Below are 27,865 nucleotides of genomic sequence, written 5' to 3'. Positions count from 1 at the left end.
TTGAAATTAATTGTAATGTTGAATGTATTAGCAGTTATGTTGATATTAATATAAGGTACTTTCAATTTGGTCGAAATACACTTTCTTAATAATATAGTTTGTTATGTTTCTATTTAAGTAACATAATTTTCACATAAAAAACACAATTTTTCATTTATAGTCAAGATAAATTCAACATATTTATGCGTGTGGGAAGGGCGATTAAAGCTGACCACACTTCTCAGCAGTCCATCACCACAGGATCACAAAGCCAGCTGTTGTATTTTATTTGTAATAATTGTCCTAGACATTAAGGGAAGTTTTTTGTAAAAACAAAACCACTGTCGAGTTTTTCGCATAAAAAGTAATGCATTTTTAGGTTAAACTGACGACATACATTTTTATGCTTGTGTGCAAAATATAGTCCATTATACGAAAATTATCTAAAATTAAAAGGGTAATGCGCCACCAAAATAATTGTGCCTAGTTTCGCCTTAAGTCGTCAAAGTATACTGCCGATACTGCCATCCGACGGAAATTTATTGCGCATTTATTGCTTAAGTAAAGTTTAATCTAATTTAATATATTACAGACATACATTTTTGCCTAGTAACTAATAAGTATCAAACAACATAAACTGCATATTTTAACAGACTGAAAGAAAAAATTCTCACCAACTTATCTTCTATAATTACAAAACATTCATTGTGGCAAAACCTCAATAGAAGCAATGCACTAAATCAAAAATGACTAATAAGTGATTTTTATAAGTTTTGGATTTTGTTTCATTTCTGTATGATTTTTATGTTCATGTATTAAGTAATTTTTAATAATTAATATCACATTAATAATAAAGTTGTATCTTAAACGTAGGTTCCGTGTTTATTTAATCCAAATAGTCCCCAACGAAAACACCATATATTATAACATGCGGTACTAATAATATTTTAGATGTCATTTTCTTACTGCACAGCATTTATTAACACATACTTTCTTTAAGTTTAGAAACAAAACACACTTACATTCATAAGAAATAATGTATGTGTCAAAAACATTTTTTTAATTGTATTGTAGTAAATTTTCTATTGCAGTGCAGTACAGGTGTATGTAAATAATTTTGTAAAGCGTTAGGCGATACCCAAACAATATCTGTAATGTCTGAAGATAGTAAACTTACAAAAATATAAACACTTCGAGGTACTTTTTTGCTTACTAACTCGAAATTTCTTCTTATTGGACCTCGGACAAGCGGATAAGTATGGTACCGCAAAATACCGCTACATTTTCAGACTGTAACCTCGGAGCCTATACTTTTGTTCACAACATAAAATTTGTGCTTCTGACCAAATATACCCCAAAGTACGGCAATGTTCTCTATCACTAAATTAAATGGCATAACGACCACCGCACCAAACATACACAAAAAAAACCTTGCCAAACCGAACCTATATACGTTAAACGATTTTATTACTCCAAATATGAACATATAAATGTTAACGGCACCTATAAACGCTACCGCGAAATCGACCAATGGCGGACACGGTATCGGAAACTTGGAGGCTAGAAATATGTTCGATGTAGACAACGGCAGAGTCACCCACGAGTAACAGGCGCAACTCAACAGTAATTTATTTCTCAACGGAATGGATCGCGAATGAACGACTAGTAGGATACCCTGGATCCACCGCTTGCGCTGCTGGATAAAGTCCCACAATGTAAAAGGCGACTTTTCCCACATGTCGCCTTCAATAAATGTAAAACTATAGCCCATACTGTAAGCTTTCATGGCGAAAAAACAGTCCTCGGCGATCGACCCATCCAATCCGTTGTCGAACGAAACATCCTTCTCAGCTCCAAGCTGCGAAACAAAAAACTGAGTATAGTCAAAATCGAGACAATACGGTTTGTTATTTTTAGTGTACAAAATTTTTGAATTATAAGCGAGTTGATTAAATCGCATTTTATAAGCTGTATTTGGATTTGGATATACATTATTTTTTTATTTATTTTTCTGTTTGTGAAATAATTTTTTTTAAGGTGTCATCAGAAACTGATTTGTATTTTTTGTAATTTTTCACCATTTCAAAAAGCGTCGAATTTAAAGATCCCAGGTTTCTTCTTTGATGTTGTCGACTTTGCGTTTTAAAGAGTTGAATTAAGTTTCAGGTCGAATACTGTAATTATAACTCTAAATATCAGCAAGTATTATTAAAAAACAAAAGTGAAACCGAATAAAAAATAAGCGCCCAAATCAGGTTTTTCATTTTTTCCAGAAACCTATGATATTCGATTTCTCGCGTTTCGCTTTAAGAATTAGTTATTCGTAATATCGTACACCTAAACTATTAGGCAATACATACTTTTAAAACGCGCCAAACTTAAAACACTGCTTATAAACCTATTTTTAAACTTTTAAAAATACTACACTTTACTCATTTTAAAATGATGAAAAAATTATAAAATTTTCAATTATTTTTCTAAAATCAAACTATAACGAAAACTACTTCCAATGAGCATATCAATCTCAATGTTCAATGGCACATACATTCGAATACTCACCAGAAGGATCAATATAAACGAAATAACTTCTAAAAAACTTTTTATAAAATGAAAATTTGAACCTTGGGATTGTCTAGTTTTCTTTATTTGGGTTAAGCGTTTTTTCAAAATCCCACTGGCCCAATTTTATGACCGATCACTGCATTTTACAAAATGTCTTCACGCGTTGGCTGAGTCTTTACTATTTTGTAATATATTCAGTAATATTTGGCCGAATGCTTTTCCCACATTGTGTTGGTTCAACCGACAGGAGTTTATTTACTCAACACTCGAAGTTGTTTATTTATCACTTTATTGAGATTATAGATAATCGTTTTATGGAGATGCACCAATACACACATAATCGTGCGTGACATTTAAGTAAATAAACCAAATATTTGTGACGCCGTATGCGTTGTTTGCACGCTTTTTGTGTGCACCCAATGGTCGGTATTCGGCACTTGATTCAGCATCAGGACAATGTTCTTTACGAGAACCTGTCATCAAATATTCCGAAGATATATCAACGTTCTACAAATGATGGGAGTATTCAGCTTCATATCGTAATATTTTAAAAATGTGAAGTTCTTAATATTTCGTTGGTTATAGAATTAGTTTGACTGAAACTGGCTCGTGTTTTACTCTGTACCTGCTGATATATTGTTTGAGGGGGGCGGAGCTAAATGAGGGGCATAAACACCGTCTCGGATGACTGATTCCCATATTGGTGACAGATAGAGACCTGAGTCGCGATTAAGATTGTTTTAGTTTTGTCGAATAAAATTTTATGTCCGGTTTCATGAGTGTGTTCGGCAACAGCTGATGAGTTTATTTGTCTTAGTCGTAAGGCTCTTTCGTGTTCTTTGAGTCCAGTTGATATTTTTTGTCCGGTCTCTCCAATGTATTCTTTGCCGCATATGCACGGAATGCTGTAAACTCCTGGCATCTCAAATGGAATTTTGTCTTTGACGGACCGAAGATACTGAGAGATTTTTAGACAAGTGGAAATCCGGTTTTGACGTTATACTTCTCCTTACTTATACTTATACTCCGCCTTACGACTAATACAAATAAACTCATCAGCTGTTGCCGAACACGCTCATGAAACCGGACATAAAATTTTATTCGATAAAACTGAAATTTATGCATGTAATCAGTTCTTCTACCAACGAAAAGTCCGAGAGTCTATAGAAATCTATAAACAACCTAATAACCTTAACCGCGACTCAGGTCTCTGTCACCAATATAGGAATCAGTCATCCGAGACGATGTTTATGCCCCTCATTTAGCTCCGTCCAATATCAGTTATTGGACTAATGCCATTTACATATATCTTACGAGCTGTTTTATAGAGACTTTCTAGAAATGTAGAAAGATAATTTTAATGTTAATTTTTACTCGCAATATTGATTGTATATTGACATATTGATATATGTACGTCTTCCAGTTCAAGTACTTATCTATATTAATATCAAATATGTACTTCGCAATTAAATATTGGTTATAATGATATAGCTACCAGAGATATAGAAGCCCTGTCTATACCGATAATACAGCAACCACGAAATAAACATTGGAGTCCATTCAACATACGGGTGCGCTAGATTTGGAAGATCGTCAATAAATTTGTATGCGGCATTTTTACGGCATATTTTTTTCACAATATGCCTAGATCTCGTCAAATATTCTGGAGAACGAGTTAAACGTGTGAAATTCGCTGCTTAGAAAGAAAATGGTGCAACGTACAAGTTACTGAGTGAAATGCAGACGCATGCGCGGAAAGTAATTACCTTCTCTAGAAGATATCAATGCAGCCTGCTGTGCATTAATTTTTACCGCACTAGTCTTAATACAGTAACTTAAAAGTTGACCAATTATTTTGGAGTGGAGAAGTAACCTTTTGATTGTTTGTTTTTCTTGAGGTCTATCGTTTTTTCTCGTGTGGGGTTGCTAGTCCCCCATCGGGCGCCTCCCCAGGTGGCGGATAGGGGAATGCCTCCCAGATATGGGTGGTACTGGGGAAATGAAATACCCAGGGCGGACCAAAACTAGCATGACACAGGGCAGTAGCTGTGGCATTACTGGTTTGGAGGCTATTGAAGAATGACTTCTCTAAGGACCCAAAGTCAGATACCTACAGGCGATAATCACATAAAGATTTACTCGGCTGTAACACTACGCCACAGAAAGGAGAGGGACCCTACTGTGCGAATATGTATCCCTAGAAAACTCATCATGGACTCTAACTCGAAGACATATGGTAAGACGCCATGCGACCCGATTGGCAATCGGCGCTCGAGCCCCAGGACTACGAGTGTGAAATTGGTTACTGGCTATAGGAGAGTAGGTGACCAGGCATCCTATAGAAAATATGCGACTGGAAAACAGAAATCAAAACCGACAATGCACAGGATATGCACATGGAATGTGCAAGGTATGAACAAAATCGGTAAACTGGCCATCATCGAGAAAACACTCACCAATGTCCCCATTACCGGAATATCAGAAACTCACTGGAAAAATAGTGGACACTACACAACTGAGTATGGCAATCTTTTGATATGCTCTGGAAACGAAAACCACAGCAGTAACGGTGTGGCCTTTCTGATACATAAGAACTTTAAGGAATCTATTTTGGGATACGAAGCTATCAACGATCGAATAATTACCCTGAAAGTGCAAGCAAAACCGGTCAACATAAACCTCATGCAAATCTATGCCCCCACATCGACATGCCCTCAAAATGAAATAGACAACTTTTATGGTATACTCTCGAACACAATAACCAGAATGCCTAACAGAGAGCCTTTAATCGTACTGGGCGATTTCAATGCGAAGATTGGCGAAACGAAGACCGATACACATCTACGAACGGTAGTAGGAAAATATGGCATAGGAGAAAGAAATGAACGTGGTCAAATGCTTATCGAATTCTGCGCGGAAAACGAACTATACATATCTAATTCCCATTTCCAACATCATATTAGAAAAATATATACCTGGAGATCTCCTGATGGACATACACGCAATCAGATTGACTACGTTCTTATCAAGAGAAGATGGAAAAGTTCTATTAGAGATGTGAAGACCTATCCTGGCCTGGATTGTGGAAGTGACCATAATGCTCTGGTCGCGGAAATCTGTCTCAGACTGCAGCGCAACAAACGCCGTCCTCCAAAAACCAACCCATGGTACAATGGGAAAAACGAGATCTTTCAAAATGCAGTCAAAGATAATCTTGACAAAATATCGCAAGAAAAAATCAACCAAATGAACTCCGATGAACTCTGGACAGAAATGAAACACTCTATTGAGCTCGCTGCCGAATCTGTAAAACCTGATAAAAACCAACCAAGGAAACCATGGATAACACAAAGCACCTGGGAAATGATCTCCGAGCGAAACAACTTAAAAATCAAAGGACTACAGGAGAACGAAGCCCAAGAGACATATGGAGAACTGAGCAAAGCCATTAACAGAAGGCTTAGGATTGACAAAAATGCGTACATTGCTTCAGTATGTGAGGATATCGAAAAACATGCAAACCAAAACCAACCACGGGATCTATTCCAAAAAGTGAAGATGCTCTCAAGAACCTTCCAACTACAGTACCTTCCAATTAAAAATACCACCGGTGTAAGATTGACCACGACACCTGAAATTGTAGAAAGATGGCGTCAATATTGCGAGAATCTTATGGCCGCTGAAGAGATGGACCTACCAGAGAGCCTGTCACTTGAAGCTCGGGTACGTGAACCACAAATTCTGAGAGACGAAGTTGAAACAGCTCTTAAAAAACTTAGGGACAGAAAAGCGCCAGGCTCAGATAATATTGTAGCGGAAATGTTAAAATGCACTGGAGGCAAAGGTATTACCTTGCTGCACCAAATCTGTCAAAAGGTATGGGAAACGGGAAAATGGCCAGAAGAATGGACGAAATCTGTATATATCCCATTACACAAAAAAGGCCCAAAAGACGACTGCAGTAATTATAGAACAATTGCTTTAATAAACCACGCAAGCAAAGTGCTACTGTACATCATACAAGGAAGGCTCAAAAATTACCTCCTCCCCAATATACCCCCAGAACAAGCAGGTTTTATGCCAGGACGAGGAACAAGAGATCAAATTCTAAATGTGAGACAGATGGTGGAGAATCTCTTTGAATACAATGTCTCTGCTATGTTATGCTTTTTGGATTATAGCAAGGCCTTCGACACGGTGCACTGGAATAAAATGTGGTACGTTTTAAAAGAAATGGGAACCCCCGACCATCTAACCTACCTTATTAAACAGCTATATGACAACAACCTAGCCCAAATAAAAATAGGAAACGAATACTCAGGAAATTTTAGAGTTGGAAAAGGCGTAAGGCAGGGATGTATTCTCTCCCCCATACTCTTCAACATTTATGGAGAATGGATAATGAGGAAGGCGTTGGGGAACTGGAAGGGTGGCGTATCTATTGGAGGGAAAAAGATATCAAACCTTCGATACGCAGACGACACTATCGCAGTGGCTAAAAACGAACAAGAAATGTGTGTACTATTACAACGAATCGAGCAAGTAAGCCTGGAGTGCGGACTGCGACTAAATAGATCTAAATGCCACCTGATGATAATAGACCGGGCAGGAACAGTTCCTTTACCACTGCAGCAAATCCATGACATAGAAGTTAAAGAAGAGGTTATTTATCTGGGCACGAAGATAACAAATAGAGGTGGTTCAGAACAAGAGATTAAAAGAAGAATTGGGATGGCAAAGGAGGCTTTGGGAAGGCTGGTTAAAATCTGGAAAGACCACCGTATCCGCAAGGAAACTAAAACAAGACTTGTGAAATCTTTAGTGTTCCCCATTGCAGAGTATGGCTCGGAATCCTGGACCATAAATGCTGCATCTCGAAGAAGAATTGAGGCGTTTGAAATGATATGCTACCGAAGAATGCTGAGAATACCCTGGACAGCATACCGCACCAACGCATCCATCTTAAGAGAACTAAAAGTACGGGAAAATGAGAGATTATTACCAACAATACAACGACGTATGCTTAAATTCTTCGGTCATGTAATACGAAAGGACGGTATGGAAAAACTCATGATACAGGGGAAGGTTGATGGAAAAAGGGCAAGAGGAAGGTCACCAGTGAGATATATAGATCAAATAAAGGAGCTCACACAAATGTCGGTCTCACAAGTGATGCGTACTGTAGAGGACAGAGAAGCTTGGCGAAGGGTCACTACACAACATCCATGAACGAGTCACGACGTCCGAAAACGGACAACGACTGAAGAGAGAGATCGTTTTTTCAATTTTCCAAGATGGTGTCTGTGTGTATGAAGTCTTGTCTTAAATCAGTCAACCAGAACATATTCTGCTAATATTGGTAGAATATTTGTAGAATGATTATACATATTTTATATATTTATGGAGCAAAGCTTAATAAATAATAATTCTGATATTCACACAAAAAAATCTAGCAGGAATTTCCCTGGTCCTTTGAATGAGGATCCCCGAATATGACGACACTTGTTCCGGAAAAGCGGAGTAACTCAAATCTTTTATTATAATTATATGGGAAAATATAACCGCAAGATAAAATGTCCTAAACGAGGCCCCAAATTTTAATTATAACAGTCTCGTGAATAGAGGGGCGTGTTATATTAGATGATATAGTGGCCGTTAGCACCGTAAAATTGACTAACCTGGACTTTACAGCATTTTTTTTTCTAGAAGCGATCTCTACACATTTAATTCGTTTTCCATACAACGCATACTTCGAGAAAGTGCTGCCGTAAAAATGCCACATCCAAACTGAAAATAGCCGATCTGTCAGAGGCCATGTTGGTTGTTGCAGCCTAGTCTTATTGGTCGACAGCGAGATTTAAAATGACAGGTCTTATTGCTTAAAAACTAGATCTCAATTCACCAAGCATGCACATAATGAATATGATATTTTCAAACTCAACGGGAAATTTCCAGTTTCGTTGAATATCCTGTTACTAATAATTAACTAACTGGTGTGTACTGTGGTAATCTGAAGGTAGGTACGTCACTTAAAACAACATAACATTTTACGATGGCTTTAAAAACATTAAATATTGATACACCGATAAAGTATTTTTTTGTCTAATTTATAAGTTTACGTACAAATAGGTCATTGTCTACGAAGCAGTGATCTACAGCAACGACACAATTAAAAGGCCGCAACTCTATTGAGGATTCTGCGACAACAGAATAATACTTGTACTTGTATCTACCAGACAGTGCTTTACTGGGATTACGCATTATATAATAATTAACTATAGCTAATTTAGAGCTATAATAGAGAATCCATAATTAATGGAAAATTTAAGAGTTACATAAATTTACGCTCATTAGAGAGTTGCTGTGCTTCATACAGGGTGTCCTGAGGGATGTTTTATTTAAGTCTTCCAAAAATTATGACTTTAGGTATGGGTATAAGGTATTTATTAGAAATGTCAGATTATTTCGGATTACAAATTGATATGACATTTTGTTAATATTTGTAAACCTTATTAAACCAATCACTTATTGTGTCCAGAGACTTGTATTTCTCAAATAACATTGCGCGGTGTTGCCCGTCAAGTGTACAGGTATTTCTTTCAGTGAAAATCCCATAATATTGTCCAATGAATATCAGAGAGTAAACTTGAAAAAATATATAAACTGTTATTTCTCGATCTGTGTGGTAGATATTTTAGGAGAGACTGGCACGTACCTGCTAACAGGTGAATTAGACATAAATAAATATCATGTAAATATATCAAGGCAATCTGGTGAGATTACCTAGGACATATTTTAAGAATGTTAATTAAACGTTGCAAATTATTTTTCTAACAAAGACCGCTCTTTTTCTGGGCTGTCGCTGCATTTTGTAAATATTTTTCGAATCACGCATTTTTCTATATACAAGCGACTTTTTTTGTTAATTTCGGCCAGATTTTTTTCTTAGCCATGTTGCTTATGTTGACTTTTTATTCCTCTCTCATATCTGTTATCTGGTAGCGCATTAGGAATTTCCATTATATAATAAATTCTATAGTATTATGCTACTGCTATCCTTGACATACACAAGTAACGAGCGAACGTGTGGCGCATTTACGCAAAATCACGCAAGTCAATGTGATCCCAATTGGTTTAATAGATTAAACTTCTGAATCATAAAACGTATTCACCCAGTGATAACAACGAAAGTCATGAGTCAAGTGGGTAATCAAGCGTCGTAAATTCTATTTATTGTCACTACATGAATACTTTGTCTACCAGGAGCACAGAAATATATTATGTATGTTGCATTTGTTTTCACCTAATGCCCGATATGCATTAGGTGAAAACAAATGTTACTCATATAAAACTATAGATTAAACACCTTTAGCTTTACTTGTATGTTTCTCAAAGTACTGTACTTAATTAATACACTGATTTTTGTGAAGTAAAAGAAATACCTTAACAACTCACCTGGGTGACTACGAATGATCCTTTCCAACTAAACAAGGGCTTGTGGAACCATAAAAATTGTAATTTCAACTTGCCCATGTCATCTGTAACCCTAAAACTGTCTGCTAAGGTGGTGATCCAATTGACAACTTCCTCGTTGGCGTATGTAATTAGTCCTTGCCCAAAATGATGTTTTCCATCAATGACAAAATTCAAAATGCCTCTGATAGAATTTTCTGTAAGAACAGTCTCTTCATCCAAATGAACTATCCAGTCATTATCACTTAAAATGTTTATTTTATCTTCTAAGCAATACTGCAAGGCTCTGGCTTTAAACAAAGCTCCCGACGACGTACGATAATCGGAGGGTACCACTATTTCACGGATTCTTCTATGGTTTTCCAATCCAATGGGTTTATCAGACACTACCTCTATTAGAAAGTTTTCTAAACCAGTATCTAAACAAGTATTCATATTTCGGTTTACATTGTTTTTCACTAATTGGGGAAAGTCGCCCCTGGTAACTACCCTAATACAAATAAAAGGGGCCAAAAGAGGCGAACCATTTAAAGAAACTTTTTCGGGAAAAGCGTTATAAATCGTGAGACCAATAAAATTAAAAATCACTTGAGGCAATGGCAAAAACGTAATCAAGCGCAAAGCGTATAATGTACATGCTCCGAAAAAACCATACTCCACCCATGGGTTAATTTCTGAAGCTGGCACAAAAATACCACCGTTAAAAAGTCGTAAACCACCCGAAAATATTTCGAAAAATAATATTACAGTGAAAAAAAGAGTACAGTGGAGGTAATGTTTAGTTTTACTACTAAGCATAATGAAAAATCGACTCAAACTCCCAAATCACACCCCTTCAAACACCACTGTTGTAAACAGACCAACTTCAGTTTGGATCACTTGAGGTTGGAATAAAACGTATTTCCGTAAAACATTTTTTCGGTTTCTACACATTGTGGGCAAGCACAGCAAAATTTTCACTCAAAAACAACGGGCATTAAAACGCCTGAACAACCGTCACTAGGCATCATTAGTGATTGATTTATTGTGTGCTACATAGCTCCTAACCCAAAGACACATCTCAGAGGCAACTGACATAAAATCTAAAAACAAAGCCGGGTGGGAAGCCTGTGGGCTGATTCTCAATTACAACACTGGCGCATTCTACCGGGAAGTTTTTAAAAAACGAAAGAAGTGTTTACATTTGCATGCAACATCATATACACCGCCAAGAGTTTCCCTCCACTGGCCAACTTCCACAACCATTCTCATTTAAATGTAATTTATCTATGATTTTCTTTGCGATTTAATTCATCTATTATGTTTTGGACGTGCTATTAAGGCAATTCGCTAGCACATTATTTGTATATGATGTCTGTGAATGTCGGACAAGTTCTAGTGCATATCAAGGTCCATGCCTATCGCTAGAGTCCAAAGCCACCCACAATTTTTGGTGTCTGTACCATTTAGTGTTATAAATCACACACAGAACGCTAAGGCAAGGTAGTAAACAAAAGAGGAAAGTTACTTCCCATAAGCGCTGCATTCGCCAGAACAGGGATAAGGTGTGACGTACTACGTCCCCAATCCAAAGATTTAGTATTAGTGTATGTACTAGAAATTTGCCTTTCCCGAAACACATCTTTCTCTATTTTATGATTTTACCTATTATAGATATAAACTGCAGGGCTGAACTTACTTTCATAATATACAGAAAGTTGTCAAGAGACCCAAAAACCTTAAAAAAATGATGATTCAAATTAACTCCCTCGTTAAGAAATTCTCCGGTCCAAATATGTGCGCGCGCATTTAATAAGATTTGTGAAGAATTTAGGAGCATTTAAGTTACTGTGCCAAAATAGGGAAAAATTTAACAAATTTAATAATCAGACAAGAAATCTGAACACTCCCATACACACGCTAAAATCCACCACATCCTTGTATCAAACTTTTTAATTAAGTCATCTGACGATATTAAATCAGTTGGAAGCCTGAATACAATCAAAAGAATGGTAACAAATCGGTTTATAAAATTAAAACTGTACACAATACATAGAACATAAATGAGTCTTGAGGAATGGAAATGTACATTCACTGTTTTCTTTGATGCTTTTGTTTCCAATTGTATTTGTTCCTGTAGTTAAGTGATTTAAGCAACATAGAACAGAGAAGGTGGAAGGTCCTCGAAATTCATACTGACTCATATCATTTGAACAGAAGATCACATTCTATTTTGTTCCTGAAAGCATTACTGATCCCAAAGCCCATGTGTATATACTAAATATGAAAACTTCTTATCCATTAGGAGTGAAATACCCAATAAAATAGTTACAAAACAAACAGAAATCTATTAAATTAACTATTAGCTAGATAACATCGTAATTCGTGTTGGTGGCCACACTTTGCATATAGCACGACCCTTAATTAGACCAATTGGCACAGGTCCATAACTTCTACTATCTGTTGAATTAGTATAATTATCACCTTGTAACCATACGTGACCAATTGGAATTCTTTCATAACTGCTAAAACCAGTTTTCATTTTTTCTCCAGATAATCCAACTACTCGCTTGCAAATCTGCTGCTTTGGATTTGTAGGACATTTTGCAATAACAATATCACCTTTCTTAATGCCATAAGTTAATGCCGATATATGTTCCGTAAAAAGAATATCGTCTGAAAAAATTGTAGGTTCCATAGACGGGCCAGAACACTAAAAAAGTGGAGATTGTTATGAAGAATCCCTATTCTCCTCCGAAATTACCAGAACAAAGTCACCGACATATTCAAATGTACAATGTGCGATACATCCGTATCGTAACACATAACCCAAAGATCCCAAACATTTTAGAACAAAATTTTTCATTCTTTTATTACATTAGATAAAAATTGGGGGAAGGAAATTGAATTGAATCGAACGGAATAAGTTATGTATTCCAAAATTACAAAATTAACCTCCAAATCTCTGCTTATACAACAGATGATTTCTTCTTCTTCTTAACTACTATTAACAATGTCAAACCGATCATTCGGCCGCTATTTAATCGAATTGATTTTTTTTAATAAATGTAGCTCCGGAACAATCCATTCCTTCTCTTAGTTTTTGGTGCTACTGATAAGGCAAATTGCCACTTTTAACTCTTTAATGCAGGAGCAACACAAATTTGACCTATTACCCTTTATATACCATATACTTTACATAAATTACAATTTAAAAAAATTGTGATTAGTTAAATACTCTGTAATGGTAATTTGTATTTCGAATTAATTTTATTACATTAAAGCCCAAAACAGCAGCATAAACCTTGCTTCAAAGATAATTGATGTATGAACGGCTTGTTATTTTATAAGTAATTGGAGGAAGAATCTTAGAAGGATATCGGTAGTGGGCGAGTGTCTTTAGCAGACATGAATATACTTGAAAAAAGCACAGAAAAAAAAACAGCACAATTTTTCCCATGGTATTGAACCACAGTAAATTAATTTGTTGTCAATTTAATGTCACCCTCATTTTACAATGTCAACGTACAATTTTTTTTTTTGCTTTGTTTATTCAGAAAGTAACAGCGAATGCGGTACAGCAGTTTCAATTGAAAGGTTAATCTATATTTGCCTTTGTGATTTCTAAAAATAAGGTCTCACATCTTCTTGTGTTCCATTTTAAACATTTTCGTGAGTGTACCGTATTGGAGAATGAAATAAGGATTTTGCTTCAGATTTTCTGTCATTGTGTAGAGTTCCAGAAAACGACGGGTATGTTGTGGAATTGAGTGATTTTTATTGTTGGCTCAAGGTACGGAAAGGTTTGATTGTTTTATCTTATGTAAGTTTATGCAGTAGTTATTTCTTGCCACTACACCCAAGTTGCGATGAACTATCAAAAAAATGTTTAGATTTTCTGTGACTAATAAAAAAAACGCAATAACTAACCGATTAGCATTTTGTGCGATGAACGGGTTATTATATAAAACAAGTATTTATTCTGGAATTATATAGTTCTATATATTTTTGTAATTACGAAAATTATGCGGGGTGGGTAAAAAACAAAAAAGTTAAAAGTATATTGCACATCAATTTTTATGTGAATTCATTGACATACCTTGTGGCTAATTTCTCAATGCTCAAATATCTCCCGTGTCTTTCCCAGTAAATTTGTAATTGCTATAGGGACTTAAATCAGTTTATAATAATAAATAACATAGGTGCATACTTTATCATTCGTCCGTATCAAAAAATAATGAAAAATACTAAAATAATGGATATCTTAATCCTTTGTCAGGATTAATTTGGTTTTAAAAATTACATATGACTGATTTAGTACCTCGAAAAGACATCAGATATAGGAAGAGATTTTTTTTTTAAATATTCCGCAGGTATTCTAGTTATAAAAAAATATTTGACAAATCTTGTGTTATTTGGATATATCGAGGATACATCTTTTCAAGGCAAACATGCTGGCAAATTATAAAGTTATTAAGAAATTATAGCTTTCTTAAATGTATTTTACTTTAGTAGTTATTTGTAAACTGTCTTAATCAGAAAACCCACTTAGTAACTTGAATAGTTTAAGATATTCTGGATACACTTGTATATTTTTTGTCTATATTCAAAAATAAACCTTAGAAAATATTATTTGTTATGTTTCATATACTTTGTAATTTCGGTTTATTTTACCAAGAACTTCCAAAAAAGTAGTACCGGTTTACATGTCTCAAATTGAATCCCTTCAAACCATTCATTTAGTTGCCAGCGAAATATTTAGGTCAGGCAAATGAGATGGTTACAAATAATAGGAACCAAATCTTAGTTTTAGTTGAAAACCCATATATTATCCTATACATTATCCGTTCTCCTGGTTTCTGATTTATATAGTACACGCTGAAGGACATTTTGACCCACTTTTATGTTTCATAATAATCCTTATTACGTGACGTCGGCAATCAAGCGATGACAGTGGGCTAATTTATATGTGTATGCTTTTGTATTTTGCAGTCGGTAATTTAATCGACTCTAGGCCTGGATCTTTGAAGAAATTTTGCCGTTTCACTTTGCGTTTAACGTTTATTAATCATGATTAATAAATGTGGGCATCGACTTTTGTGCTAACGTAGAAGATAATGTTCAATCTTTATAGTTCACCGATAAGATTAATCCTAATGAAAGTAAAATTAAATGCAACGGGGTTACTATAATCGATATAGTTGTGAAAGTTATAGTTTCGCAACTAGCTCGGCGGAGGTTTCCTTATGTTTGAAGAACCCGCTAATGTTTCCGACCATTTTTTGTAGCCAGATCAACTGCTCCCAATAAATAATCATGGGAAAATTCACCGGCAAGAAATGTCGGTTACTTTCGATGCTGTGGCTAACCACGTTTTTCTTCTTCGTGGAAATTGTGGTCGGTTACATCACGAACTGCATGGCCTTGGTGGCCGACAGTTTTCACATGCTGAGCGACGTCGCCGCGCTTGTGATAGCCTTCATTTCGGTGCGAGTAAGTTTTTGGTAGTTTTAGTTGTCGCACAGGCAAACTTAACAACCAAAGAAATTTTTGGATCGCATTCCACGCAGATGTTCCGCTTAATATTGTTAACACATATAAAAAAAATAGTCAATAGTTTCTGATATATCTCGACTTTTATGTGATGCTGCAGGTCTAAATATACCTTTCGATTTCCCCAACTGATAGTTTTTGTTAGATATTTGGGATTGATTTCCTTAAATATATTTAAAAAAATGAATTTATATGCGATGATCAAAATATTAAACATTTTTAAAATTTTATCGAATTTACCTATTTCTAAAAGTTTTAGATTTCCAAATAATAACAATTAAGCGGTTTTCGATTGTAAAAGTGCTATACGGCTTTAATGTTTTGCTGTTATTGTTGGCTACTACAGAAACGTCATTATCTTGGCTTCTTGTGAGTTTGGAAATCAATGTTTGACAATTTGTTATTGATATCCTCAGTTTTTGTTCGCGATTACGTGTTCCGGTTTATTAATGCGGTAGATCGTAAATAAATAATCCTGTGGAAAAGGGGATAAATTAAATGGGTCTCAGTGAAGTGTGTATTCAATTTTTTTTTTGTAATATACAATAAAATAACTATTACCTGAATAAAGATCTGCTGCGGTGCTTGCAAATTCAGTGCTGTCATTTATAATTTTTAATATTTTCGAAATATTCAGAAACAGAATTATTATTAGTTATTTTAGAAAAATGTGTTGTTATAAAATGATCTAGAATGATAAAGGCGCTCACTTTCGCTCAGTTTCGGTGTCGACCGTAGGTGCAACAAAATTATTTTTGATTCTTATTGTAAATTCGATACTAATTGCCTCTCATTATTCCTTTATGACGGAGTAAAGGCAAATGAATGACATTTTAATGACAGAGAAATTAAAACTCACTTACTTAGCTACCAGTTGAATGGGACTGTCCACCCTTTAAGAACTCCAAAAGAAGATAAGTTCCAGTTCCTCACATAATGAAAAATATTAAGAATTTTAAATAATTTACTTTCTGTATAATCTATAATAATTAAAAAAGAGGTAATTATTATTACGTACATAATCCCTAATTTTTATTCTGTAAAGTTCTACCTTTTTTCGAGTGTCCTACGGGACGGACGCTTTTGACATTCTCAATGTTAGTAAATAGATGAAAATAGGCAAAACCCATAAAATGCCCAAATCCGGATTTTATCACCTGCACTAAAAAGAATGAATTGTGTAATTAAATCAATGGCAAACAGTGAAAGTGGCTTAAGTATTCGTTGTATCACTCTTTGCATACAAGGTTGCCTAAGGTTTTATTCCTCTACATCTTTTTGAAATAGACTATAGAAATTAATCACTACAGGCAGTACCTGCCTGCTGCAGATATTTGAGTTAAAAGTAGAATTAAAAACTTCGAGACATATAGAGACCTATGCTGTTGATAACTTGTTCATAAATTTCGTTTCTAACCAATAAGATATGTTAGTTCACATCTCGCTCTCCACCAATAAGATCTAGCGGCGTTCAACGACCAATATGGCTGCTGGCAGTTCGACAGTTTTTAGAGCTCGCTGTTTAGATAGAAAATAGTGCAAAGTACAGGGTAGTGTGTGAAATTTAGGGCACTGAGAGAAAAATAGGCGCCTGGAGAGCAATAATGTTTGATCTATGATTGGTGAATTGGTGAAATCCGGTGTTTTGCAGATGTGGCCGTCTATGTTGATTGTGCGTTAGTTTAGTTAATATTTTATATTAACTATTTACTTCGCAACTGATGCGGTAGTAAAGGCGAAAGTGAACCCGCGTGAATGGTGTTTGTCTTGTATTAGATGTCCCCCAAAAAATGGTCTAAGAACACGTTCGGTTGGGCAAGGGCCGAGGTTCTGGGGGCCCTAGTGAATGCGGTGTTCCTCGTCGCCCTCTGTTTCTCCATCACGGTCGAGGCGTGTAAGAGGTTCATCGAAGTTGAAAAAATCCACGACCCTCAGCTTATCGTCATCGTCGGCGGCATAGGGCTCTTGGTAAATGTCATTGGATTGCTTTTATTTCACGGTAAGTACCATCCAACTCGGCCGACGAGTCAGATCAACGACATAGATTTGACAGATGACAAAAAATCCATTAATTTTTAAATTTTTAACACTAATTAAATAAAGTTAACAAAATAACGATAATAATAGCCAATCGTGACAGTTATTTATGTGAGCTACACGAAAGTAAATTAATCCAGTTATCTAAAATGTTATTTCTTTGAATAAAATTGTTTTAACATCTAGCGAGGTAGCACTTTTTTTTAAATGACAACAATATTGGCGTTTCAACGCTGAAAAAAATAGTATAAGATGTGTTTTGCTGGTATTTAGCGCGTTGCCAACTTTTATTTGTCTCCGATGTGCGTGAAAATAGATTTACATAACTTGTTTTCAAAGTTAATCTTGTTATAACGATTGCGGGTTTAGCGACGGTAGTCAAATTTGATCGAAAATACATAACAAACTTTGGCATCTTGTGTCTACCGTTATTGGTGCTTAATTTCCCTTCAAATCGAATAAAATTTATTAATTCAAATACTGATGATAAACTGACTAATATTAGTTATGGGTTTAATGGTAGAGATTAATTATTATTTTTTGACAACTAAATTTTTACCGACATGTTCTTTTTATAAAAGTTAGTAATTGCCCTGTAAATTCTATTATTTATGTATTGTACGCCTCTCTGGCCTTGGGTTGTAAACTAGCAGTAAAAAAAGTTCTTGGGTAATTGTTGACACGCAAATAAGTCATTTTTCCAAAAGATCCATTGATTTTAATTTTTTATTCAGCCAATTTTCTATCAGAGCCAACACATTTTTTGACTTTTATTTTGCATTGCATTGAAAATTTGATTGTCTATGCTTCATCCTGTTGGCTTCTTGAGAACTTAACCGAAACAGTTTCAGTTAGCTAGTTCGACGGAGGAGGAATCCAGAAGTTTTGCAAATAGCTTGTGAAAGTTTCTTTGAAAAATTATGTCTCAATTGCTTTATTGCAGCAATGTATCGGATTTGCTGCTATATTGCTTCCATGTTGTAAGGCTTTTGCTTTCCGGAATTAGATAACAGGTTTCTTGTTATGCTTGAGAATCGGGAATCCCTTACTGAAACTTTCTTATTTATTATCTTTATCAAGTGGCAAGCCAACTTCATCGGGCCTTATTCGAGTTGCACTATTACTCAGTTTGTATTTGCAATTTAATCTAGCCTGCAGCACAACATTTTTTTCTTTCGCTGAAAATTTCGCGGTAGATCAACGAATAGCTGACAAAACAGCGCAGATTTAGACGAAATTCGGATCTTTTAGTTGCGAAATGCACGACCTCACTGTTTATCAATCTTGCTTAAAACCGAAGGCATAATGTTCCGAAGAAGGATATCATCTCATATTTATAAAATAAAGTTATTAGATAGTAAGTTTTAGGATGGCCATGTTTGCTCATTATTTCAGCCGCAAGGTCATAAAACGGAACATAAAAAATACAATACACGTACTCTCATACGTGACAAGTCCACTTGCATTAACATCGAACGAATTTAAAATTCAGAACACGGCAGTTCGCATGGTCATTCGCACGGTGGACTGTCCCATTCTCGCAATCGCTTGACCCAACTCGCCGTCACCGACGACAATGAGAACGACGAAACTTACCCGTCGCCTCCACCCCCGCCGCCACCCATTAAGCAGAACTCTCACGGTCACTCGCACTCGGCGGGACAGATGAACATGCGCGGTGTTTTTCTGCACGTGTTGAGCGATGCCCTGGGCTCAGTTATCGTTATTATATCGGCATTGGTGAGCGCAACCCGCGTATGTTAGTTTTTACAATTTGGGACAGAATAAATCGAAATAGAAAATTATCTATGCCTACTAACTACAGTCTAAGACTGGAAACGATTATTTACCGCCGTATAACATTGAAAAAGTGTCATGTAGTGTTTGTCTTATTTATTATTTTAAGATGTCCGTAAAATAATAACATTTATTCTTTATTTATCAAAGGAACCAACGTAACGAATTCGGTTTTAAAATTAAATTGAAGAAAAAAACCGTTGTATTGGGAAGTTGCAATTTTATATTGCGCTTTTTGTAATTTCGTTTCATTGCAATCAATAAACAAAAAAAAAACAATAAGCATCTCATATTTACCAAATGATAATTTAAATTGGTTAAAAAAATTACTAATGAAGCACTGTTTACAAATCTTCTGGATTCCTCCTGTGTCGGTTATTGATAAATAGATCTTGCTGACGTTTCGCCAATCATCCTGTTGGCCTCTTAGTTCTGCTTACAGAAAACCTACTCACACAGACCGATATCCGGCCCAAAAATTATCGATTATCAACTCCCTTGTTTACAGAGCCGTAAAACTATCTCAGCCCGAGTCAATGAACCCAGAATTAAAACACCTTACATCTGCTATTCATACACTTCACCACGCCTTCCAAAGACACTGAGTCCGAAAGCAAATCCACACTTGCCACTGTTGCCGTTCCTTACATTCAAAAGATTACTGATCACATATAAAAAGTGCTTAACAAAGCAGATTTACCATTTATCCCTGAGCATCTTCGATCCGTGAAAGATAAAATTCATGAAAACATGAAAGAGCCTTAAGGCTGCAATAAATAAGCTGATCAGCAATTGTCAAACACGATCACGAAACCGGACATCGAATTTTATTTGGAAAAAACTAAAATTCTTGCATGTAATCAATTCTTCTACCAACGAAAAATTCTGGAATCTATAGAAATCTATAAGCAATCAAACAATCTTAACCGCGACTCAGGTTTTTCCTTTCACCAATATGGCAATGGGAAGCATGTACAAAGTAAAATGCAAGCCAGTTCCAGTTAAGCTCAGAAGAAGCCAACAAGATGATTGGCGAAACTTCAGCAAGTTTAGTTCGTCAACACCCGACGCAGGAGGAATCCCAAAAGATTCGTAAATAGTATTACAGTAGCCTGTGGGAGTTTTTTTGAAAAAAAAACTTAGAAACACAGATATACTAAGAAATATAGATATTATTAAACATTATTGACATAGCAGAAATTGGCCCAAATTGTAAATTTGGTTCTATGGAAAATGTAGATACTGTTTCCACTTTAGTAATAAAATTGTTTACTGCGGGTCACGATGACGAATGGTGTCTGACATAGATTATCATTTGGCAACCCTGTTCTACAATTATTTACCTTAACACCTAATACATATTAACCTTAAAAAACAGCAAAATATTTTTTCCAGTCCCATATTGCAAAAACAGACATATAAGGAGGTACCTGATTTGTCCCTTATCTAGAAATAAATTGAAGAGTAGAAATGTCAAAGGGGTATGTGCCATTTTTCATATATTAACATTTTGCGTTAGTGCACCGCCGCATGTTCTGAGAAAAGGAATATGTGCCTACCGTAACAATTGAGTAACCTGCATTTGCATTAATTTTTACAAACACCGGCAATTATAACAATTATTGTAAATTTAAACAGTTTTTCTTGACTATCTCAAAAATGTAATTTTGGCGCATAGCCCCTGTGGCATTGAGAGACACCATACGTGTGGCACCCTCTCGCTTAAAATAGCATTGTTTTTTTTTTTTAAATAATGATTTTAGGTGTTTTGGTTAACGGACTGGCGCTACAAGTACTATATAGACCCGGCTTTGTCGGTTTTATTAGTGTTGTTGATTCTGCGATCGGTATGGCCTTTGTTGCGGGACTCCGCTCTGATATTACTCCAAACTGTGCCCACGCACATCCAGGTCGATGCCATACAGCAGAAGCTGTTGCAAAAAGTGGACGGGGTATTGGCGGTCCACGAGTTTCACGTGTGGCAACTCGCGGGAGATCGAATCATCGCTTCCGCTCACATCCGGTACTTTAGCTATACAATGCATCCTGATTGGTCCTAAAACGGTTTTACGGCTCCAAGCTCAAGGAGCGGTGTTTATGTTTTCGATTTTTTCTATTTTAATTTTATTCTAGTTAACATATTATTATTGTTTTATTAAAAAATATCAATAGAATACAAAAAATAGAAAACCTTAAAAATAACGCTCAAATTGATTTCTATCAAGGGCCAGACATATTTAACATAGTTTACGAATTCTTCTTTGTTAATTTACGAGGTTAATTAGTCTAGATTCTAAAAAGTAGAATTCAATGGCGTAGTCAGGTTTTTTTTTTATAAAATGTAAGTTTTGAGATACAAGCCAAAGCGGTGTATATTTAGGTAAAATATAATATTTAGAGAATGTTTTCAAAAATAAGTATAAATAGTGCCATTTCCTGAGTTTCCTGCCTAGAATTATACAATATATACATATACAAAAATAGCATTATTATCGAAGTTCATGCCATGTTAGTTCTTTAATGTTTTCTATTTTTTGTATTCTGTAATAATGTAATGTTGTAAATAACAATAATAACGTCAAAAAAAAACATATTTACACAATTACACATGTTTGAACAGTGTATAAAATGAAAATTTTAGAAATATGCAAATTAGCTGTTATCTTAAATATTATATCTTGTGCAAAAAAAATCAGTAAGCCACTGGATGATAATAATAATAAGATTCCACTGTCATCATCTCTTTAGGATGCAGGTCAGAGAAAATCCATTTAAATTTCATTGTTCAAAGGCATGACGTACAGTCGAAGATTGTACCCAATAAATTATCGCATCGTACTTAGAGCGTAAAGATGAAATAAAAGATGTGGGAATATTATTTGACCCTGAATTGAAATTTGATAAACATATCAAGTATATTACGAAAAAGAAGTTGAGCTTTGTTGTTGGAGTCTAACGAAAAACCCATACGTATTTTTTCAGAATTTGCGCCGTCAAGGCAAATTAAATTTCTAAATACCGATCTCGCTCAAAACAACTTACTGTACTGTATATATGTAGATAATATTTAATAGGTTTACAAAAGTTTGTCACGAAAATTTGGAAAAATTTTGCTAAGAAAATCTATTTTATAACATGTTATAAAAATTTGGTTTAACGAGGTTGCATTGTATATTAAAGTGTGTTTGCACTGTCTGATTTTTTTTAAATTTTCAAATTCAATTTATAATATTTCCTATTTACATCCTGATAACACCATCAGATTTTAAATTTGAGCCGCCCGCCGTTTTTACCATGAGATTTTCTGTCCGAGTTTTTGCGATATGTATGCTAATAAAAACTATGTAAAAGGTGTTTCAAAACAAATACGAAAAATTTATAGGGGGGATTCCTTGTTAAAAATAAAGGTTTGTTATATAAACGTCGGTTCAAAAGCCAACCGTTAGGGAGTTGTTGTACCACAAATAAGGCGGAAAAATAATGTTTTTCTTTTTTTATCTTAAAAACGAAAATAGATAGAACAATAAAATATTACGGAAGTATACTTTTATAAAATTACACTTTGTACAATTCTTTTTATTTTTTGAAATGAGTTCGGACTAATCATAGAGGTAGTATATAATTCAGTCCCCTCCACTGATTTAAAAAAAATTATAATATAAGCTGTGTTTTTATAATAATCAAATTTTATTATTCTATCTATTTTCGTTTTTAAGCTAAATCAAGACATTATTTTCCTCCATATTTGTAGCGCGACATAGCTTTTGACTCAACGCTTATATAACTAATTTCTATTAATTTTAAAGAAGGGATTAATTTTTTTGTATTTGTTTTGAAACACCCTGTATAATGTGTAAAAGTGCAGAAGTAAAAAAGAATGTAGAAAATTACTCAGATTTTGCGTTTAGCTGTTATTAATAATTACCTGCATTATGTTCAAACGTCACGGTGCTCATTCTGGCAAAGTTTTTAAACTGTGAGAATCCTGTTTCAAGTTCATTCAACACTGAATTTGCTGCACTACTTTCTGCGAAAAATAACATTAGCACGATTATCAAATCATAAACAAAATCAAAATATCTGAGCATACTCGAATTTAAAATCGGACAACGTAGACACACTTGTAGATCAGATTGACAGTGGCAACACCCCAGACTTTTTCGTCTTAGGTGCCGTAACTTATCCGAATACATGAAAATCGCGGAAAAGGTCAAAGAATTTTTCCACAACGAGGGCATACATTCGACTACCATTCAGCCCGAATTCATCGATTACACAGACATACCGACGAGCTCTAAAGGTACACAGGAGCAAGCTACCGAGGACTGCGTCCTGGACTGTCCCAGAACTTCCAACGAGTTAAATAACTGCCAGAAAAATACTTGTTGTGGGCCCTCTAAGCAGGTAAAATCGTTTAATAAAATATTTTCTAGGGATCGGATAGTGTTTTGGTTAGTTATTTAGATGCAACTTGGGTATTTGGGGTCTTTCGAATTTAGTTTGGCTGTATAACTCGTAGAGTTACCTTTCGTTTAACATTTGTATATAATATATATATATATATATATATATATATATATATATATATATATATGCCCTTTGTTTACGTAAAAAAGGTATACTCGGTAGAAATCGTTATGTGGGTTACCTCTCTACTCTAGACCTTTCAGAACTACTTGTTTCAAAGTCGTGCGTGAATTTGTCTTTGTTCAAATTGTACATTTATAAAAAAGAAATTAAGGTAATTTTCAAATCGATTACTTCAAGTCCCAGTATCTCGGCTGTTCATAGTGAACCCTGCAAAGTACATTTGTTTTTCGTAAAAATATTGTATAAGTACTTACAAAGAATTTATGACACTTTAAAAGTGTGTCGCCTTCAAGCTATACTAAAATCAGATTCGAATTTTGAATTTCAAATATCAACATTCCTGCAAATATTATTTGGAAATAAACACTGCAAAGTACATTTGTTTTTCGTAAAAAATGAAAAACGAAATCTATTTTTTACTTATAAATATTATATAAGTACGTACAAAGAATTTATGACACTTTAAAAATGTGTCGCCCTCTACTAGATCAAGCCATACTAAAATCATATTCGAATATCAACATTCCTTCAAATATTATTTGGAAATAAGGAGAAGTAAAAACTTAACGCATTGTACCTCAAAATCGAAGTCTTGCATATCCATGAATTTTTTCCTTTAAAATTAATCAACCATATGGTTGTCACTCAGCGAATGAAGTCGCCGAGCAAAGGGAGCCGTCAAAAGGGTTGAATCGTAATGTGAAAATTTTATAGATCAACGAATGTGAAATCTTAATCAAGCTATTCACATTCTAATTGTCCAATTTCGATTTAAGGATGCAAACTCTAGCAGTGACGAAGGATTTGACGGAACTCGTAAAGAGCCGAAAAGTTTTCTTACGGGATCAAAGAGTTCAGCTTAAACGAGATGGGTATTTTCATTTATCTGTTCGGCTTACTTCAAATAGCGACTGACCTGTTTATTATAAGGTAACACCGTATCTCAGAACAAAGGCGCATGCGTTGCTACCACATTGTTTTTTTTTTTCAACAATGCCTTAAGAAAAATAATGTGCTAGATGATGTACATCTATTGCTAACTGTAGAAAACTCAAAGTTAACAAAACTCTGGCAAAAGACGCGTTTCTACAACTCACATCTATTTAAGCTTTGCTCTGTAGTTTATTTTCTCGTTACAGAACGGGAGTATTTAGAATTTAATTATTTCGGTAAATTCGTCGCACTTGTCGACTTTGAACTTTTATAACTGCAAATCACAATCTACAAGAAATATTCACGGTTGGTGGGACATTTTTCACATAAGTAATTATCTCTCCCCTATCCTCCCGTAAAATATTTTCAAGGTCCCAGTATGGCCGCTTCTGTCAAAAACTAGCGACAACTATGATTTTTCAAATGAGACTCCCCGTCTGTTCTTCCAATTTCGTTTCCGCTATCACTTTCTGATTATTATGTCCCTATACATACTTCTAGCGGTTTTCGAGATATTAGTTATCTGTATAGTTTAATATTTAGAACACTAAAGTTTTGGCAGAAATTTGCCAGTTTCTTGAGTACTAATTTGCTGTAGGGTAACAATTTCTACGATGTAAAGTGTTTAAAAAATCATGATTTTACCTTACACAAAATTAGCAAAAAGTTGTTTTTTTTTTAATGTAATATGTTGTTATCAAATATTTTGACAGATCATTAAAAGCGCTTTCATTTCATACATCGAATCGAAAATCGAATTATCTTAACAATAAATGAACAATGACAAATTGACTAGTCATTGCATTGGTAAACAAATGTTTTATTAAAGAGACTTAAAAAGCCAAGAAAAAAAATTGAAATGGATAAAGATTATTCAAATGAATTTTTAAAGAACCTTTTTATTACATATGAAGTGTCGACGGATTAAGATGTGAACATATAGAAAGTGCAACCAAACGTATCCTAAATTTATAGGAATAGTTCACTCTCGCGTAGGTAAAAAAGTTTATAATTAGGTTTGTGAGAACACTGCTTTTATTTCGTAAACCAATCTAGGTATAAGAATGTATTATATGCATTGAAAGCGCTTTTAATTATGTAAGGAACTTGCAACCAAAATTTCAACAATTAACCCAGAAATAAGAATTTAAATGAGAATCTGCTTCAGAGGTGTGCGGAAAGGAAAAATGGAATGCACTGGTTGGCCCATAAAAAAACACAAATTGACGCTACTTTTCGATACAAACGGCAACCCTGCGACTCTAAAATTATCTTATATACTTCTTTTTGTATGCTAACGATATTTTTTAGGGACGAGACACACCATCGCCAAACAACACCCCATATCTTTGTCGACAGAGGACCTCGTCCACGAACGTCAATCAAGAAGTAAACGAAATGGAAAAGGGCGTACTATTAGACAAAAGCCCAGAGAGGAACCCGCAAAGCAATTACGACTGTGGCCTTAGGGGTTCACAGTACTCACTAAGAGGCTAAGCCCGCATAAAGTATCATAGTTTTCTGATCTCGGAGTCGAGGAACGACGTACTTAGCTTCCAAGATGTTAATATCAGTTTTCATACCGTTAAAAATTCCGACTGTTCACGTGTTATTTCATATCGTGTTCAAATTATTAGGAGCCTTGAAAAGGCTAGCATGTGTTCTTCGCATTACCTTATGTCGGGGCTGTGATATACGTATTTTGTAAACGTTAGTGTCCGCGTGTTCTTTGTATGAAGTGTTCCATATGATTGAAAAACACTTTACGTTTTAATTCCATTCACAATCCCGCTCGAGACTAATTGTGTTAGTGCACCAGCTCAAGAATTTCTACTAGAAAGTTCACTTAGTTAATTCCCGCTCCCCCTTCCCAATGTGCCAGTTGTTATCGAATAGTTTGGCCAGTTTAGTTAAATCACAATTCTCTCATTTGCCGTGGTATCGCAAGGTTGATGTTTTAGGAAAACAAAGACGTAGAAATTTGCTAAAAATTTGGTCACTTAGGTTTTCTATTGCCATCTATTGATCTAAAATATCTAAACAAAAATGATCGGAAAGCGAAAAAGGAGAGGAAAATGTTACAATATACAAAAAATCAAAGTTTGCCATTACTTTTTGGTACAACCGGCAACATTGCGGCACTGAAAATATTTTACATCGATGGAGAATTGAAAATGAATGTGACTAAATTTTGAGCCAATTGCTATTTCCGGTTTTCCCAGAACGTCTAATATTTTATCCAGCGTGAAACGCCATGTGTGTGTATTTATTTGTTAGTGTCGAAAAATCACATCTGCACATTTGCTACACAAGAAATAGTAAATTTCCTCGCCCAAACATTTATGATCATCTAGTCGTGTGTCAAGCAGTTATGTGTTGCATTCGTGCCACGTCAATGGTTTGTAGTGATTAGATCCTGTACAAGGTTGATCCCCACATGGATGCATTTAATCATTTAACTGGCAAATAGATATTTTTATTGTTATAATGCAATTAATAGATTTTAATGTAAGAATTTTTTGAATATATTTGTATAGATAGGTAATTTGGATAGTATGTTGTAATATAAACGTCTTGACCAAAAAGAGAATTCTATGCAGTCGTTTATCCCTTTACATTATTCATCTGCGCTTTTAATGTCACATTATCATAGTTTGACCATCATTTTTTAGAAAGACTTTGTTAAAAGTGTATTAAAGTTTAAATAATTTTAAACTTACATTTTTTCAATAGAGGCACAAAACCAAGATTTTCTTTATCTTTGTACAAAAAACATGGCCCTAAACTGAATTTGTTTATATCTCTCACATGAAAATTTCATTTTGAAACACTTTGTTTCTGTCTGCACCGCCTTACTACGGTAATGTAGTGAATTTGCCAGTCAAGTAAAACGTTAATTGTTGTCTTTTTGTGACAATGCTTCCATTCGGTCAAACTTCTGTTGTTTTTTGTTACGTATCCA

At 34.9% G+C, this 27,865-nt stretch overlaps 3 protein-coding genes across 6 annotated transcripts; 1 reads left to right on the top strand and 2 right to left on the bottom strand.

Moving 5' to 3' along the window:
* Nucleotides 1–528: 528 nt before the first annotated feature.
* Nucleotides 529–11,133, bottom strand: LOC132704516 (beta-1,4-mannosyltransferase egh). Its single transcript, XM_060674540.1, has 2 exons — nucleotides 9,997–11,133; nucleotides 529–1,837 (listed from the first exon to the last, which is right to left on the bottom strand). Exons 1-2 carry the CDS (start codon nucleotides 10,810–10,812, stop codon nucleotides 1,265–1,267), a joined length of 1,389 nt encoding a protein of 462 aa, XP_060530523.1. The 5' UTR covers nucleotides 10,813–11,133; the 3' UTR covers nucleotides 529–1,264.
* Nucleotides 11,134–12,318: 1,185 nt separating this feature from the next.
* On the bottom strand, nucleotides 12,319–12,977 carry LOC132704517 (mitochondrial inner membrane protease subunit 1). The gene is made up of 2 exons (XM_060674541.1): nucleotides 12,758–12,977; nucleotides 12,319–12,706 (listed from the first exon to the last, which is right to left on the bottom strand). The coding sequence occupies exons 1-2, from the start codon at nucleotides 12,857–12,859 to the stop codon at nucleotides 12,356–12,358; spliced, it is 453 nt and encodes a 150-aa protein (XP_060530524.1). The 5' UTR covers nucleotides 12,860–12,977; the 3' UTR covers nucleotides 12,319–12,355.
* Nucleotides 12,978–13,492: 515 nt separating this feature from the next.
* Nucleotides 13,493–27,490, top strand: LOC132705680 (proton-coupled zinc antiporter SLC30A1). 4 transcript variants are annotated; one of them, XM_060676452.1, is made up of 8 exons: nucleotides 13,516–13,590; nucleotides 13,710–13,786; nucleotides 15,282–15,486; nucleotides 17,323–17,545; nucleotides 19,076–19,323; nucleotides 21,144–21,403; nucleotides 23,550–23,784; nucleotides 26,215–27,489. In XM_060676452.1, exons 3-8 carry the CDS (start codon nucleotides 15,310–15,312, stop codon nucleotides 26,398–26,400), a joined length of 1,329 nt encoding a protein of 442 aa, XP_060532435.1. In that variant the 5' UTR covers nucleotides 13,516–13,590; nucleotides 13,710–13,786; nucleotides 15,282–15,309; the 3' UTR covers nucleotides 26,401–27,489. The 4 variants fall into 4 exon arrangements, with proteins under 4 accessions (XP_060532434.1, XP_060532433.1, XP_060532436.1 ...); XM_060676451.1 differs by having other exon boundaries at nucleotides 13,493–13,746; nucleotides 26,215–27,490; XM_060676450.1 differs by having other exon boundaries at nucleotides 13,493–13,786.
* The last annotated feature ends 375 nt before the right edge of the window (nucleotides 27,491–27,865 follow it).

Source organism: Cylas formicarius, unplaced genomic scaffold (genome assembly GCF_029955315.1).
Source record: "Cylas formicarius isolate icCylForm1 unplaced genomic scaffold, icCylForm1.1 PGA_scaffold_7__23_contigs__length_41026272, whole genome shotgun sequence".
NCBI lineage: Eukaryota > Metazoa > Arthropoda > Insecta > Coleoptera > Brentidae > Cylas > Cylas formicarius.
Note: the sequence above shows the minus strand (reverse complement) of the source record. Positions and strands in the feature narration are given on the sequence as shown.

Bases quoted from the DNA above. Each gene is read 5' to 3' on its own strand.
- LOC132705680 (XM_060676451.1), top strand. From the start codon at position 15,310: ATGGGAAAATTCACCGGCAAGAAATGTCGGTTACTTTCGATGCTGTGG. The intron at 15,487-17,322 runs GTAAGTTTTTGG...GTCTTGTATTAG, and splicing joins TAGCCTTCATTTCGGTGCGA to ATGTCCCCCAAAAAATGGTC. The intron at 17,546-19,075 runs GTAAGTACCATC...TTTAAAATTCAG, and splicing joins TGGATTGCTTTTATTTCACG to AACACGGCAGTTCGCATGGT.
- LOC132704516 (XM_060674540.1), bottom strand. From the start codon at position 10,812: ATGCTTAGTAGTAAAACTAAACATTACCTCCACTGTACTCTTTTTTTC. The intron at 1,838-9,996 runs GTGAGTTGTTAA...TTTGTTTCGCAG, and splicing joins GATCATTCGTAGTCACCCAG to CTTGGAGCTGAGAAGGATGT.
- LOC132704517 (XM_060674541.1), bottom strand. From the start codon at position 12,859: ATGAAAAATTTTGTTCTAAAATGTTTGGGATCTTTGGGTTATGTGTTA. The intron at 12,707-12,757 runs GTAATTTCGGAG...CCACTTTTTTAG, and splicing joins ATGTCGGTGACTTTGTTCTG to TGTTCTGGCCCGTCTATGGA.